Source organism: Lutra lutra, chromosome 15 (assembly GCF_902655055.1).
Source record: "Lutra lutra chromosome 15, mLutLut1.2, whole genome shotgun sequence".
Classification (NCBI taxonomy): domain Eukaryota; kingdom Metazoa; phylum Chordata; class Mammalia; order Carnivora; family Mustelidae; genus Lutra; species Lutra lutra.
In genome coordinates, this window is record NC_062292.1 from 69,671,565 (window position 1) to 69,687,302 (window position 15,738).

The 15,738-nt window shown below is 45.5% G+C and overlaps 1 protein-coding gene across 4 annotated transcripts in view; it reads left to right on the plus strand.

The window, feature by feature from the left end:
* Positions 1 to 15,738, plus strand: part of GATAD2B (GATA zinc finger domain containing 2B) — an 89,983-nt gene that overhangs the window by 59,033 nt on the left and 15,212 nt on the right. For all 4 annotated transcript variants that reach the window (XM_047704188.1, XM_047704189.1, XM_047704190.1 and 1 more), the window contains exon 2: positions 13,985 to 14,320. In XM_047704188.1, coding sequence (XP_047560144.1) covers positions 13,986 to 14,320 — 335 coding nt within the window. In that variant the 5' untranslated portion in view covers position 13,985. The remainder of the gene's footprint in view (positions 1 to 13,984; positions 14,321 to 15,738) is intronic.

Consider the following 15,738-nt stretch of genomic DNA (forward strand, 5'->3'; position numbering starts at 1 on the left):
TTAACTTTGTGAGGAACCGCCAAGCTTTTTTCCAAACTGATTGTACCATTTTCCATTCCCAGCAGCAGTGTGTAAAGATTCCCGTTTCTCTGAGGGCTCCTCAACACTTCCTGTGTTTTTTGTGACTGATGTCTCTCTGCAGCGATCACCTCTGTGGTACTCTGTCCTTTCACTATACCTCCTCTCCATCTCCTCTGTTCACGAGCCGGCCTGGCTCTGCCTCAGTTCCCCCTGTGCACACCGTGTCTTAGAAACTCTCCTAAGACCATAAAGGAGGGCAGTCGGCGAGCTGCTTTGTTTCTGTTTGTTGTTTGTTTCCTGTTCCTGTGGGATCACTGTCTTTGTTGTCCAGTGTCCAGTGTCTTCAAAACCTGTCTCACGCATTTGTGTCTGGGCCGTTGTTATTTCAGGTGGGAGGGTAAATCCGGCCCTGTTAACACCATCTTGGCCAGAAGTAGACTTCACAGCATTAAACATCAACAAATTGATACTTAATGTTGAACTGGAGAATGGATTACTAAATCATATATTTTTGCAATGGAGTTCTACACAGCAGTTAAATGAAGTAGGACTTCATACATTTACGTGGATAAATTTTTAAAATTAAAAAATGGGGGTGCCTTGGTGGCTCAGTGGGTTAAAGCCTCTGCTTTCGGCTCAGGTCATGTTCCCAGGGTCCTGGGCTAGAGCCCCACGCCAGGCTCTCTGCTCAGCAGGGATCCTCCTTCCCCCTCTCGTCCCACCCCCTCTCTGCCTGCTTCTCTGCCTATTTGTGATCACTGTCTGTCAAATAAATAAATAAAATCTTAAAAAAAATTTTAAAAATGAACATTGAAAGGCAAATGGAAAAGGACATGTACAAGAGCCTACTTTCTAAACTATAATTTATAAAAGTACACAAACTATACCATGTATTATTTAAAGATACTTATGCAGTAATCTTGTAACAGTATTCATGGAAATGATAACAAACCCATCAGAATAATGCCTTTCTCTGGGGGAGAGGAGGAGGTGGGGAATGGATTGGGGGTGTAGTTATCCAGGGTGCTTTGAATGTATCTCTAAGTGTTTAATTTCACTAAAAGTAAGTTAGGAAGCCACATATGTAACAAATGACCAGGGCCTAACTATGTGAAGAACTCTCAGAACTGAATAGTAAAAACAATCCAGTTAGAACACGGCCAGAAAACATGAACAGAGGGGTTTTCACAAAAGAGGATTTACAGATGGCAAATGAACACACAGAAGGATATTCAGCATCACTAGCCATTAGGGAAATGCAAATGAAAACTATGGTGAAATACCACTACACACCTCTCAGAATGGGTTAAATAAGAAATAATGACACCACCAAATGCCAGTGAGGATATGAAGAAACTGGACTTATCAAACATTGCTTATGGGATTATATAACGGGCCAGCTATGCTGGAAAACAGATGGATGGTTTCTTATAAAGCTAAACATTAATTTTCTATATTACTCAGTCACACTCTTATGCATTTATCCCAGAGAAATGAAAACGTATGTTTTTGCAGAAACTTGTATGTGAATGTTCATAGCAGCTTTGTCATGGCCAAAAAAAAAACCCAAACCCAAACTAGAAACAGCTCCGTTGTCCTTCAGCAGTGCAAGAAGTAGGGCACATTCTGACCATGGGTTACCAGTTGGCAATAAGAAGGAACGGACTATTGGTACATGCAAAAATTTGGACAAATCTCAAGGGAATCTACTAAAAACCATTTTTTTAAAAAGCCAACCCCAGCAGTGCCTGGGTAGCTCACTCAGTTAAGGGTCTCAATCTTGGTTTCAGCTCAGGTCATGATCTGGGGGTCCTGGGATGGGCTGCGCATCAGGCTCCACACTCAGTGTGGGGTCTGCTTGGGATTCTCTCTCTCCTTCTGCCCCTCCTGCTTCGGTTCTCTCCTGTGTACGCTCTCTCTCAAATCTTTAAAAATTAAAAAAAAAAATTTTTTTAAAGCCAGCCCCAATAAAAATTTTTTTTAAAGTAATCTACAGATCTTCCCCCATTTTACTGGGATAGTTTTGTCCTTACTTAGTTCTGTACAATGTCACCACATTTGTAGGTGCATGTATCCTCCATAGTCAAGATAGAGAACAGTTCCATCACCTCAATATCCCTCAGTGTTGCCCTTTTATAAACATATCTACCCTATCACTGCCCCCGCCCCGCCAACTACTTGCCAAACCCTGGTGATCACCAATCTGTTTTCCATATCTAAAGGGTTATCCTTGGGGCACCTGGGTGGCTCAGTGGGTTAAAGCCTCTGCCTTTGGCTCAGGTCATGATCTCTGGGTCCTGGGATCAAGCCCCGCATCGGACTCTCTGCTCGGAGGGGAGCCTGCTTCCTCCTCTCTCTCTGCCTGCCTCTCTGCCTGCTTGTGATCTCTCTCTCTGTCAAATAAATAAATAAAATCTTAAAAAAAAGGGGGGGGTATCTTTTTTTTTTTTTTTAAGATTTATTTGTTTATTTTGAGAGAGAGGGAGAGAACACAACGTGTGCCCAGGGTGGGGGAAGGTCAGAGCGGGAGAGAAACTTAAGCAAACTCCGTGCTGAGCTCCGAGCCAGACTCGGAGCTCAATCTCATGACCCTTAGATCATGACCTGAGTCAAAATCAAGAGTCATCCGACTCTTAACCAACTGAGCTTAACCAACTGAGCCACCCAGACGCCTCAGGGGTTTGCCTTTTTTTTTTTTTTAAGATTTTATTTATTTATTTGGCAGATAGAGACAGTGAGAGAGGGAACACAAACAGGGGGAGTGGGAGAGGGAGAAGCAGGCTTCCTGCTGAGCAGGGCTCAATCCCAGGACCTCAGGATCATGACCTGAGCCAAAGGCAGATGCTTAACCAACTGAGCGCCCCCAGACATCCCAGATCTGTAGATTATATCAACGTTGATATCCTGGTCATGGTGTTGGGGGAGACTAGGTAAAGGGTACATGGAATCCTTCCTGCAAGATTTCTTGAAACTTCCTGTGACTCTACAGTTACTTCAGAAAGTTAAATTAAGGGCACCTGGGTGGCTCAGTGGGTTAAGCCACTGCCTTCGGCTCGGGTCATGGTCTCGGGGTCCTGGGATCGAGTCCTACATCGGGCTCTCTGCTCAGCAGGAAGCCTGCTTCCCTCTCTCTCTCTCTGCCTGCCTCTCCGTCTACTTGTGATCTCTCTCTGTCAAATAAATAAATAAAATCTTTAAAAAAAAAAAAAAAAGAAAGTTAAATTAAGGGGCCACCTGGGTGGCTCAGTAGGTTGGGGCCTCTGCCTTCGGCTCAGGTCATGATCTCAGGGTCCGGGGATTAAGCCCCGTGTCGGGCTCTCTGCTCGGCAGGGAGACTGCTTCCCCCTCTCTCTGCCTGCTTCTCTGCCTACTTGTGATCTCCGCCTGTCAAATAAATAAATAAAATCTTAATAAAAAAAAAGAAAAATTTAAAAAATAAAGTAGAGGCGAAATGAAGAGAACGTGTAGTTTCTTCATGTGTACGGTGAAATTCTCCCTAACTCCATGTTGTGACCATTTGGAAGATGGGTCAGAGAGAGAGAAATCAGAAAAAATATTGGAAACAATAAGAATTGAAAGTATTTTTTGCTAACTTACTAATATTCATTTAAAAGTCTTTGGATTTGGGGAATCCAAATCCTGGAATATGACTTTTGATCCTTGAGGTTGTGAGTTTGAGCCCCACGTTGGGCGTAAACGTTGCTAAAAAAAAAAAAAAAAAAAAAAATTAAAGTCTTGGGGCGCCTGGGGGGCTCAGTGGGTTAAAGCCTCTGCCTTTGGCTCGGGTCGTGATCCCAGGGTCCTGGGATCGAGCCCCACATCGGGCTCTTTGCTCGGCGGGGAACCTGCTTCCCTTCCTCTCTCTCTGCCTGCCTCTCTGCCTACTTGTGATCTCTGTCTGTGAAATAAATAAATAAAATCTTTTTTTTTTAATTAAAGTCTTTAGATTTTAAAGTTTTTTTATAAGATATATTTATTTTAGAGAGAAAGCATGTGTGAGCAGGGGGAGCGGCAGAGGGAGCGAGACAAACAGACTTCCTGCTGAGTGGGGAACTTGATGGGGGGGGGTGTGAGGTTCAATCCCAGGAACCCTGAGATCGTGACCTGAGCTGAAATCAAAAGTTGGAGGCTTAACTGACTGGGGCATCCAGGTACCCCAAAAAGTCTTAAGATTTTTGGAAAGTATTAGAATTTATAAGAAGGGCGTGTATATTTTATATGTTTATATGAATATATATCTTACACAGACATGTATATTATATATATAATATGTGCTAAGTACTTAAAAAACAAAAAACAAGCTCCACACCCAACATGCAGCTCGAATCCATGGCCTTGAAATCAAGAGTTGCATGCTCCTCCAACTGAGCCAGCCAGGCATTCCGAAACAACTTATTTTTTATGTGTTAAATAACTAATCTTCGACAAAGCAGGAAAGAATATCCAATGGGGGGCGCCTGGCTGGCTCAGTGGGTGAAGCCTCTGTCTTCAGCTCAGGTCATGATCTCAGGGTCTTGGGATCGAGCCCCACAATGGGCTCTCTGCTCAACGGAAGCCTGCTTCCCCCTTTCTCTCTGCCTGCCTCTGCCTACTTCTGATTTCTCTCTGTCAAATAAATAAAGTCTTAAAAAAAAAACTTAAAAAAAAAAAGAATATCCAATGGAAAAAAGACAGTCTCTTCAACAAATGGTGTTGGGAAAACTGGAAAGCCACATGCAGAAGAATGAAACTGAACCACTTTCTTACACCACATACAAAAATAAATTCAAAGTGGATGAAGGAACTAAATGTAAGACAGGAAACCATCAAAATCCTAGAGGAGAAGGCAGATGGCAACCTCTTTGACCTCAGCCACAGCAACTTCTTGCTAGACACATCTCCAGAGGCAAGGGAAACAAAAGCGAAAATGAATTACTGGGCCTTCATCAAGATGAAAAGCTCTTGCACAGCAAAGGAAACGGTCAACACAACTAAAAGACAGCCGACAGAACAGGAGAAGGTATTTGCAAATGACATGTCAGGCAAAGGGCTGATATCCAAGATCTATAGAGAACTAATCAAACTCAACACGCAAAACACAAAAAATCCAATCAAGAAATGGGCAGAAGACATGAATAGACAGCTTTTTAAAGAAGACATCCAAAGGGCCAACAGACACATGAAAAGATGTTCAACATCACTCGGCATCAGGGAAATACAAATCAAAACCACTATGAGCCCCCACCTCACACCTGTCAGAACGGCTAAAACAAGTCAGGAAATGACAGATGCTGGCGAGGATGAGGAGAAAGGGGAACGAACCCTCCTACGGTGTTGTGGGAATGCAAGCTGGTGCAGCCACTCTGGAAAACAGCATGGAAGTTCCTCAAAAAATTCAAAATAGAGCTACCCTGCGACCCAGCAATCGCACTACTAGGGACTTATCCACAGGATACAAATGTAGTGATCCGAAGGGGCACGTGCACCCCAGTGTTGACAGCAGCAGCGTCCACAGTAGCCAAACTATGGCCCAGATGCCCATCGACAGATGAACAGTTAAAGAAGATGTGGCATATGTATGCGATGGAATGCTATGCAGCCGTCAAAGAATTAAATCTTGCCATTTGCAGAGCACCTGGGTGGCTCCGTCATTAAGTGTCTGCCTTTGGCTCAGGATTTGCCGTGATGTGGATGGAACTAGAGTACATCATGCTGAGCGAAATAAGTCAGTCACAGAAAGACAAATACCATAGGATTTCACTCATATATGGGGTTTAAGAAACAAAACAGATGAACATGGGGAAGGGAAAAGAAAATAAGATAAAAACAGAGAGGGAGTCAAACCATAGAGACTCTTAACTATAGGGAATAAACTGAGGGCTGTTAGAGGGAAGGGTTGGGGGATGGCTTGGGTGGGGGTGGGCGTTAAGGGGGCACTTGTGATGAGCTCTGGGTGTGGTAGGTAAGTGATGGATCACTCATTCTACTCCTGACACCGATATTCACTCTATGTTAACTAGAATTTAAAACTTTTTTAAAAGGAATACTGCTGGGGCGCCTGGGTGGCTCAGTGGGTTAAAGTCTCTGCCTTCGGCTCAGGTCATGATCTCAGGGTCCTGGGATCGAGTCCCGCATCGGGCTCTCTGCTCCGCGGGGAGCCTGCTTCCTCCTCTCTCTCTGCCTGCCTCTCTGCCTCCTTGTGATTTCTGTCTGTCAAATAAATGAATAGATCTTAAAAAAAAAAAAAAAGGAATACTGCTTCGCTTTTATATAACTATAGGCTTAAATTTCATCATTTTGAAAATTGGTGGGGAGGGTTTTTGTTGTGATTTGTTTTGTTTTGTTTTTGAGTAGGCTTGACACCCAGCTCAGACTTACAGCTCCAAGATCGAGAGTCCCATGCTCTACTGACCAGGCCAGCCAGGTGCCCTGAAAATTGGGGCTTTGTAACTTAACTGACAATTAAAATTTTTCTGTTCATTCTCTGATGTGGTTAGTTGGGAAGGCAAATGTGAGAGGAGCGTCGTACGTCGGCTGGCGAACAGCGGTCACTCAGCAGATGTTTGTTTGGTTCGCTCTTCCTCTGCACCCGTCCACCCTCTGCTCTCTCAGGGTCCTCTGAGTCTTCGCTGCAGACCTGGGTTTTGGTTTGGGGCTAACAGTAAGATGAAAGCTTGACAAGCGTGAGGCTAGAGCTATGACCACCTGGCCATTCTTATTTTTCACAGGGGCAGCAGCAGATTGAAGCTGGGCGTTTTTCGGCTGTAATTGTTAGACATAAGCGTTGGGACTCTGCTTTAGTTTGCTGAGAGGTCCTGTTTTCCTGGTTTTTCCAACAGCTCTCTGTCCATTTCTTAGGTTTCCTCCAACCTTTAAATGTAGGTACTGCCCAGGGATCTATGCTGGACCCTCTTTTCTTGTGACTCCGTACTTTTGGGGGCAGCATTGCTCACCGCCCTTCCATTACTTCCATTACCTCCTCTGCCTGTTCAAGTATCTGTCTCCAGCCCTGGTCTGAGCACTGGCTCTTCAGTTTGCATGCTGCGTGCCCTGTTCATTGGACGCGTCCACCTCGGTGTCACGTCGGCACTTCTGACAGTTTTCCGTGAAGATATTTTCAGTGTAGGTAACAGATAACCTAGCTCCAACTGGCTTACACATTAAGGGAGTTTATTGGCCTGTGTAACTGGAATCCAGGAACTAGCTCTGGGGCAGTTTGAGGTGTGGCCCAGCTACGGGATTACCTCCCATCTCTGTGTGGCTGGTGCAGTGTCTGCTCTGTCTGCGGGCGACCTGCCTTCCCTCATGGTCTCAAGACGGCTGCCAGCAGCAACACGCCAGGACTGCATATTTCCACATTCATATTCAGAGGAAGAGAATATAGGACTGGGCAGGACCTGGTGGCTGAGACTTAAGTCAGGAAATGTCAGGGATGATTCCCAGGCTTCTGCTTTTGTCTGTGGATGAATTCAGCCCTCTTCATTGAAGTGCAAGGAAAGCTGGCTGTAAGAAGGCAGAGAAGATGGGTTCGTGTGAACACCCCAGTTCTTATTTTAGTTACATGCACATCTCCTGTCAGAATGAAATTGTTAGCAGTGACCTAGGGGCTCCTGGGTGGCTCAGTCATTGGGTGTCTGTCTTCAATTCAGGTCATGATCCCAGGATCCTGGGATCGAGCCCCAATCAGGCTCCCTGCTCAGTGGGAGGCCTGCTTCTCCCTCTCCCTCTGCCTCTGTTTGTGTTCCCTCTCTCGCTGTCTTTCTGTCAAATAAATAAAATCTTTTAAAAAAAGAAAGAAAAAGAGACAGTGACCTAATCTTTTTCCCCTTTATTCCTGTCAGCTAACCATGAGCTGGATGCATAGTATTCTTGGTGTTTGGGCGGGGCGGGGGGAGATGGGTGTGTGCATTCTCGAATACCCAGCACCGCTTCCCACAGTTCACCAGCTCTGGTCTGTCAATCTGTGTAACAGATTTTTGAAGTGCGTTAGTCCTGCGTAGCAATCCCAGATTTACTGTCTAACGCTTTATAGCCTTGGGATACTGGATTGAACATTTTCCCAACTGTGAAGTTAGGGATAATACCACCTAGTAACTTGTCGAGGAGATTTATTTTTTTTTATTTTTTTTTAAAGATTTTATTTATTTATTTGACAGAGAGAGAGAGACCACAAGTAGGTAGAGAGTCAGGGGGAAGCAGGCTCCCTGCTGAGCAGAGAGCCCGATGCGGGGCTCGATCCCAGAACCTCGAGATCATGACCCGAGCCGAAGGCAGTGGCTCAATCCACTGAGCCACCCAGGCGCCCCACGACCTTGAGATTGATTAAGTAGCACATGCTCTACTGACTGAGTCAGCCTGGCTCCCCTATTTTGCAGAATTTTTGTTTTGTATTTTTAGAGAGGAATTTTTATGTGATAAATTTATATTGAATATTCTTTTCATTGAATATTCTTTTTTTTTAAGGTTTTATTTATTTATTTGACAGAGAGCACACAAGTAGGCAGAGCAGCAGTCAGAGGGAGAGGAGGAAGCAGGACCCCTGCTGACCAGAGAGCCAATCCAGGGATGTGGGGCTCAATCCCAGGACCCTGGGATCATGACCTGAGCCGAAGGCAGCTCCCCAACCAACTGAGCCACCCAGGTGCCCCAGAGAGAGAGAATCTTAAACAGGCTTCTCACCCAGCACAGAGCCCAGTGCAGGGGTTCAGTCTCATGACCCTGAGATCATGACCTGAGCCCAAATCAAGAGTTGGACGTGTAAAATGACTGAGCCACCCAGGCGCCCCTCTCTCATGACATTTTTTTTTTTAAGATTTTATTTATTTATTTGACAGATAGTACAAGTTTGCAGAGCAGAAGGCAGAGGGAGAGGGAGAAGCAGACTCCCTGCTGAGCAGGGAGCCTGATTCGGGGCTCGATCCCAGGACCCTGAGGTCATGACCCGAGCCGAAGGCAGAGGCTTAACCAACTGAGCCACCCAGGAGAACCTCTCATGACGTTTTTTAATTTATCTCGGTTACAGATTTTTTTCTTATTGTGGCAAAATATAACAATTTCTTTTTTTTAACCTTTTTTTTTCTTCAAAATTTATCAACTTAACCATTTTTAACTGTACAGTTTCAGTGGCCTTAGGTATATTCACAGTGTTGTGAAACTATCACCACTGTCCATTTTAAGGACTGTTTTTTGTTTTTTAAGATTTTACTTATTTATTTGAAAAAGCATGAACAGGGGCAGAGGGAAAAGCAGCCTCCCCGCTGAGCAAGGAGCCAGACGTAGAATTCGATCCCAGGACCCCTGGGATCCCGACCTGAGCCGAAGGCAGGCGCTTGACTGAGCCACACCCAGGCACCACCAAGAAGTTTTTCTTCATCCCAGAGATTCTGTTCCCATTAAATAATAGTTCCTCATAGTCCTGTCTCCACTTGTAGTCCCAGGTAGCCACTAATCTACTTTCTATCTTTGTTAATTTGCCTTTTCTAGGTACCTCATGTTAGTGGAAATAATTATCCTTCTGCGTGTGACTTACCTCACTTTGCATGATATTTTCAAGATTCATCCATGTTTTATTGGATTTTGAGGCAGAATGGCTAGATCAGTAAAGAACGGGCAAGGAAAGTTTGATCAGCATTTTCTTTTTTTTTTTAAGATTTTATTTATTTATTTGTCATAGAGAAGCAAGAGCGAGCACAGGCAGACAGAGTGGCAGGCAGAGGCAGAGGGACAAGCAGGCTCGCTGCCAAGCAAGGAGCCCGACGTGGGACTCGATCCCAGGACGCTGGGATCATGACCTGAGCCGAAGGCAGCTGCCCAACCAACTGAGCCACCCAGGCGTCCCTTGATCAGCATTTTCAAGGCATCTCTTGGGAAAGATTACTTACCTTAGACATTCAAATATCTATTTCTGGTTTCTCCCAACTTCTAGTGTATCTGTGTATTTTGCTGGAGTATAATATGGGGGGGGGGTGTCTTTGAGCAGTGTTCAACTGTTTGTATAACCATCTGAGAAGCTGGGATGATAATGGGGTCCCAGACTCCATTCACTCTAGGTTATAGAAGTTTTGTTCCTTTGTTAACATATTTTCAGTGCTTATGAATTTGCCTCAAAACTTGGAACTCTGTGCCATATTAATTTGCATTTGTGTATCTTGCTTTGTACTTTTCTGGAGTATTTTTTGCATCTAGGTGTATGATCAGTTGAGTAACAGACTTTCCTCACCTGCAGCTTCCCATGGGATTCTCAGTGATCCTCTCAATATGAGATGTTTTGTTTTGTTTTTTTAAAGATTTTATTATTTATTTGAGAAGGAGGGAGGGAGAGGGAGAAGCAGACTCTCTACTGAGCAGAGAACCTGATTGGGACTCGATCCCAGGATCCTGGGATCATGACCTGAGCCAAAGGCAGAGGCTTTAACCCACTGTTCAACCCAGGTGCCCCTCAGTATGAGGTGTTGGTCACCTTCCCTGGAACACTGGGGAGTTACTGGGGAGTTGGGGTTTAACTTTTGATGTTCTGTAGCATTCAGCATTCCAGTTTCCACTTTGTGGGCATTTTTCAGAAGTCAGCCACTTCAGAAATAACATATATCAAAATTACCAGATCCTTAGGGGGACCTGTAGCTAAAGACTCTGTGTTCTGTCATCTGTCTCCTGTCCGAAGCTGTTGAAATGAAACGAGGATACAGAGAAGTTGGAAGCTCATGTGCTGCTGGTGGTGATATAAAATGGCCCGGCCTCTTTGGAAAGCAGCCAGGGCTGAACGAAGAGCTACCGCGCAGCCAACAGTTCCCTCCGGGGCCTTTACCCAAGAGAACTGAAAACCTGTTCACGTAAAAACGTGTGCACAGGGGACGCCTGGGTGGCTCAGTTGGTTAAGCAGCTGCCTTCGGCTCAGGTCATGATCCCAGCGTCCTGGGATCGGGTCCCACATCGGGCTCCTTGCTCATCAGGGAGCCTGCTTCTCCCTCTGCCTCTGCCTACCATTCTGTCTGCCTGTGCTTGCTCTCTCTTCCTCTCTCTCTCTCTGACAAATAAATAAATAAATAAAATCTTAAAAAAAAACACGTGTGCACAGAAATTCATAACAGCATTGTTCATAACAGCAAAACGTAGGGGAAAAAACAAATGTCCATCAGTTGATAAATGGATAAACAAAATACACGAACACAAATGGAATATTATTTGGACATGAAAAGACAGATGCACTGACACAGGCTGCAGACAGGAATGATGCCCATTGACAGAACCTAGTCACAAAAGAACCACATATGATTCCAGTTATGTGAAAAGTCCAGGGGTGCCTGGGTGACTCAGTTAAGCATCCGTTTCTCAATTCCCACTGAGGTCAGGATTTCTCAGGGTCATGAGATCAAGCCCTATGTCTCACTGTGCGCTGGGCATGGAATCTGCTTAACGATTCTCACCCTGCCCCTCCCCCATCTTGTGCACACTTGCTGTCTCTCTCTGTCCCCCGCTTTCTCAAAAAAGAAAAGAAAAAGGAAAAAGAATAAAAGTCCAAATTAACAAATGTAGAGTCAGAAAGTAAATTGGTTGAGGACAGAGATGGGGGCAGAGGGACTGCTAATGGGTATGGTTTTTTTAGGGGGTAGATGATAAAAATGTTCTAGTATTGATTGTGGTGATGGTTACACAGCTCTGTGAATATAGTAAAAACCACTGAAACGTGCACTTTATTTTTTTTAACATTTATTTATTTGAGAGAGCGCCCATACATGAGACGTATCCTGTATCAGATTTCCTGCTGAGCGTGGAGCCAGACACGGGGCTCCTTTCAGGACCCTGATATCAGACCTGAGCCAAAATCAAAAGCCAACCACTTAATCAGCAGAGGCACCCAACATCCCAAATTGTGCGCTTTCAATAGGTAGATTCAGGGCACCTGGATGGCTCCGTTGGTTAAGCAACTGCCTTTTGTTGAGTGCATGATCCTGGAGGCCTCGGATCCTGGAGCCCCGAGTCAGGCTCCCTGCTCAGTGGGAGCCCTGCTTCTCCCTCTGCCTCTCCCTCTGCTCCTCCCTACCACCTCCCCACTTGTGCTCACTCTCTCTCAAATAAATAGATAAAATCTTTTTTAAAAAAAGATAACAATTTTTAAAAATGACTAACATAACATAATAAAAGAAAGAAAAGAAGTAACATTACCCAAAAATTCAGAGATCTGGCTTCTGACTTCTTTTTCTGATCTCCAAAATGTCTGTTTCCTTTTGTTGGTTGTTTTGTTTTTGTTTTTTGGTCATACTCAGGAAAGGATTAAATAGCTGTTATTTTACTCCTCACTACAAGAAGGAAGCTGCCACAAGCATAAACATATTTTTCTTTGCAAGAGCACAGTTAGCATCGTTGGTCTTCTCTGTCTTGCTACTCGAGTCTGTGAATTATTGGGTCTGAGCTCATGTTTTAGGTCTAGAAGTCATAACCCTAGGGTATAGAAATTAAATTCTGTTGAGCATCTTCTAAGTACCCACTTTTAAAGATAAAATTGAGATTTAGGGAGGTAAAGTAACTTATAAGACCTTATAAAAGTAATTAGCAGTTTGAACCTGTGTTTCCATGACTCAAAAAACTTTCTTTGCAGTGCCTTATTGCTATTTCCTACCAGGAAAACAGCCCTGGATTTAAAAGTATGGAAAAGATTCTGCGTTTAGATTTTGTTAGCATAAAAAAAAGTGAGAAGGAAAATGATAATTTTCTTCCTTTAATAATTCTGTTGCATAAGTAGAGAAAGTATTACCTCTTCTCAGCCTAAACACCTGAGTCTTTCATAAAAGCCAAGTATCTTTTTTTTTTTTTTCTAATAGGCTCTGTGCCCAGTGGGCTTGAACTCACAACAGAGTCTCCTGCTCCAACAAATGAGCCAGCCAGGCGCCCCTAAAGCCACGTGTCTTAAGATACTGAATCTGTATCTGCATAGACTTGCTGCATCCAGCAACTGTGGCTTCCCGTGAAGTGCTCTTTGTTCACTCCGGCTTCTCGTCCTTCATAAGATAGGCCAGCTAAAGATACGCCTGGGTGACTGGACGAACTTCTCCGTTCATAAGAGTCTTTTCCAGGAAAAGGATTTGGTTTGATAGTTAAAACCAGCATATCTAGGACACCTGGGTGGCCCACTCGATTAAGCGTTTGCCTTTGGCTCAGGTCATGATCCCAGGGTCCTGGGATGGAGTCACACATCGGGCTCCCTGCTCAACGGCGAATCGCTTCTCCCTCTCCCTATGCCCCTCCCCCTGCTTGTGCTTGCTCACTCTCTGAAAAATAAATAAAATCTTTAAAAAAAAAAAAAAAACAATGCATCTGACTTTGAGCATACAGGCACAAAAAGCCTGTCACAAAAGAATGTTTATTCTGAGAGAGGTAGGGTTTTAATGGACCATCCAGTTGAGTGTAGTGGTGATATAGTAAGGACTTTGATGACTAGAAAGTAGTTGAGGTTTACTTCTCACTGCTGAGGTTGAGTGGAGAAATCTCCTTTAGTTATAGGTGTTCTGGGAAGATAGAAGGTAGAAGGTTAGTTCAGTGCCCGTTGAACTTCCATGTATCTGATTCTTTTTTTTTTCTTCAAACTGGTTTTTTTGTTGTTGTTTTTTAAGATTTTATTTATTTGAGAAAGAGACATAGTGACAGAGATAGGGAGAGAGAGCACAAGCAGAGAGGAGAGGGAGATACAGGCTCCCACTGAGCAGGGAGCCTGATGTGGGGCTCGATCCCAGGACCCCGGGATCATGACCTGAGCCTAAGGCAGTCGCCCAACCAACTGAGCCACCCAAGCTCCCCTCTTTTTTTTTAAGTAAGCTCTGCACTTAATGTGGGGCTTGAGCTCACAACCGAGATCAAGAGTCGCATGCTCCACCAGCTGAGCCGACCAGGTTCCCCATGATTCTTCTGAGTACCCCTGCCACCCACCCTCATTCCTTCCAGACTGCCGAAGAGGCTGTGTTCTCATCTCACTCATGTTTTCCTTCCGTAGGATGGACAGAATGACAGAAGATGCCCTTCGCCTCAACCTGCTGAAGCGGAGCTTGGACCCGGCGGACGAGAGAGACGACGTCCTGGCTAAGCGACTCAAAATGGAGGGGCACGAGGCCATGGAACGCCTGAAGATGCTGGCGCTGCTGAAACGGAAGGACCTGGCGAATCTGGAGGTGCCGCACGAGTTGCCCACCAAGCAGGATGGCGGTGGCGTCAAGGGCTACGAAGAGAAACTCAATGGGAACCTCAGGCCTCACGGAGACGGCAGGGCGGCCGGAAGGCCCGGCAAAGAGAACATCAGCGACGAGCCCGTGGATATGAGCGCGAGGCGGAGGTACAGCGCTTTTCCGCCGCCTCCTGCGGGGGCACCTCCTCCGGGATGCATTCCAGTGAGAGGAGGTGCTTCTTGGAAGAAGACAGGCGTGTGCCGTTGGGCCTGACCAGGAATCCCTCTCATTTCCCAGTGGAGCTCGGTGCCTCCTGTCTCTGCTTAGCGCACGGAGAGTCCGCAGTCAGCACCCTTAGGCGAAAGGTCATTTCAGGATGAACGAGGCACCGTAGAGCTGGCAGGGAGGTGATGCGGGCTCCGCTCCCATCGCAGGGCCATTCTAGAGGGCAGCAGGCGTTCCTTCAGGTCACCCTGACAGTTTTCCAGTGTGCTGTGACGGAGTCCCCACTTCCGTTACATCCGAAAGCAGGGGCCCAGCTCCTTTTGTGCGAACAAGGAGGTGGTCTTCACGTGCTGATTCTCTGCCTTCTTGCTTTGCTTGTGCTGCTCTCGTCAGCCTCCACGTACACGTGAACATTCGTATGTTGTGCACATACACGTGTGTGTACTCTCACACGTACACGGTTTCACAGGACTTTTTTCTGGTGTCTGTCAAGGCTGAGTACTTGAAACAGTGGTGCTCGTACACAGAGGAGGTACTGGCTGAAGGGACAACTTCTGGGACAGTGAGTCACAGTGTAGACAACCTTAGCTTTAAGAACGTTGTTTATTAATAGTTCACATATAGCTGATAGGGCTTGAGAATGATTCTGTAGTGTCCACTTCCCTTCAGCTGAATTTGTCTTACGACTGAAGAAGAACGAAAGGAACAGTCAGAGCCTTTTTTTTTTCTTTTTAAGATTTTATTTATTTTTTTAACAGAGAGCGATCACAAACAGGCAGGCAGGCAGAGAGGGGGAAGCAGACTCCCTGCTGAGCAGAGAGCCCGATGCGGGGCTCGATCCCAGGACCCTGAGATCATGACCTGAGCTGAAGGCAGAGGCTTAACCCACTGAGCCACCCAGGTGCCCCCAGTTAGAGCCTTACCTGGGATTCTTTCTCTAGCTTTTAATGTTTACTTACTGTTAATGTCCCAAGTTTTTTGTGTTTGTTTTGTTTTTTTTTTTTTTTTTAAGATTTTATTAGAGAGCACAAGCAGGGTGAGGGGCAGAAGGAGAAGCAGACTCCCTGCTGAGCAAAGAGCTTGATCCAGGGCTCCATCCCAGGACCCTGAGATCATGACCTGAGCCGAAGGCAGCTGCTTCAACTGAGCCACCCAGGTGCCCCCACACACAATTATTTTTTTAAAACACACCCAATGAGGGGCGCCTGGGTGGCTCAGTGGGTTAAAGCGTCTGCCTTCTGCTCGGGTCATGATGTCAGGGTCCTGGGATGGAGCCCCGCATTGGGCTCTCTGCTCAGCAGGGAGCCTGCTTCCTCCTCTCTCTGCCTCCCTCTCTGCCTACTTGTGATCTCTCTCTCTC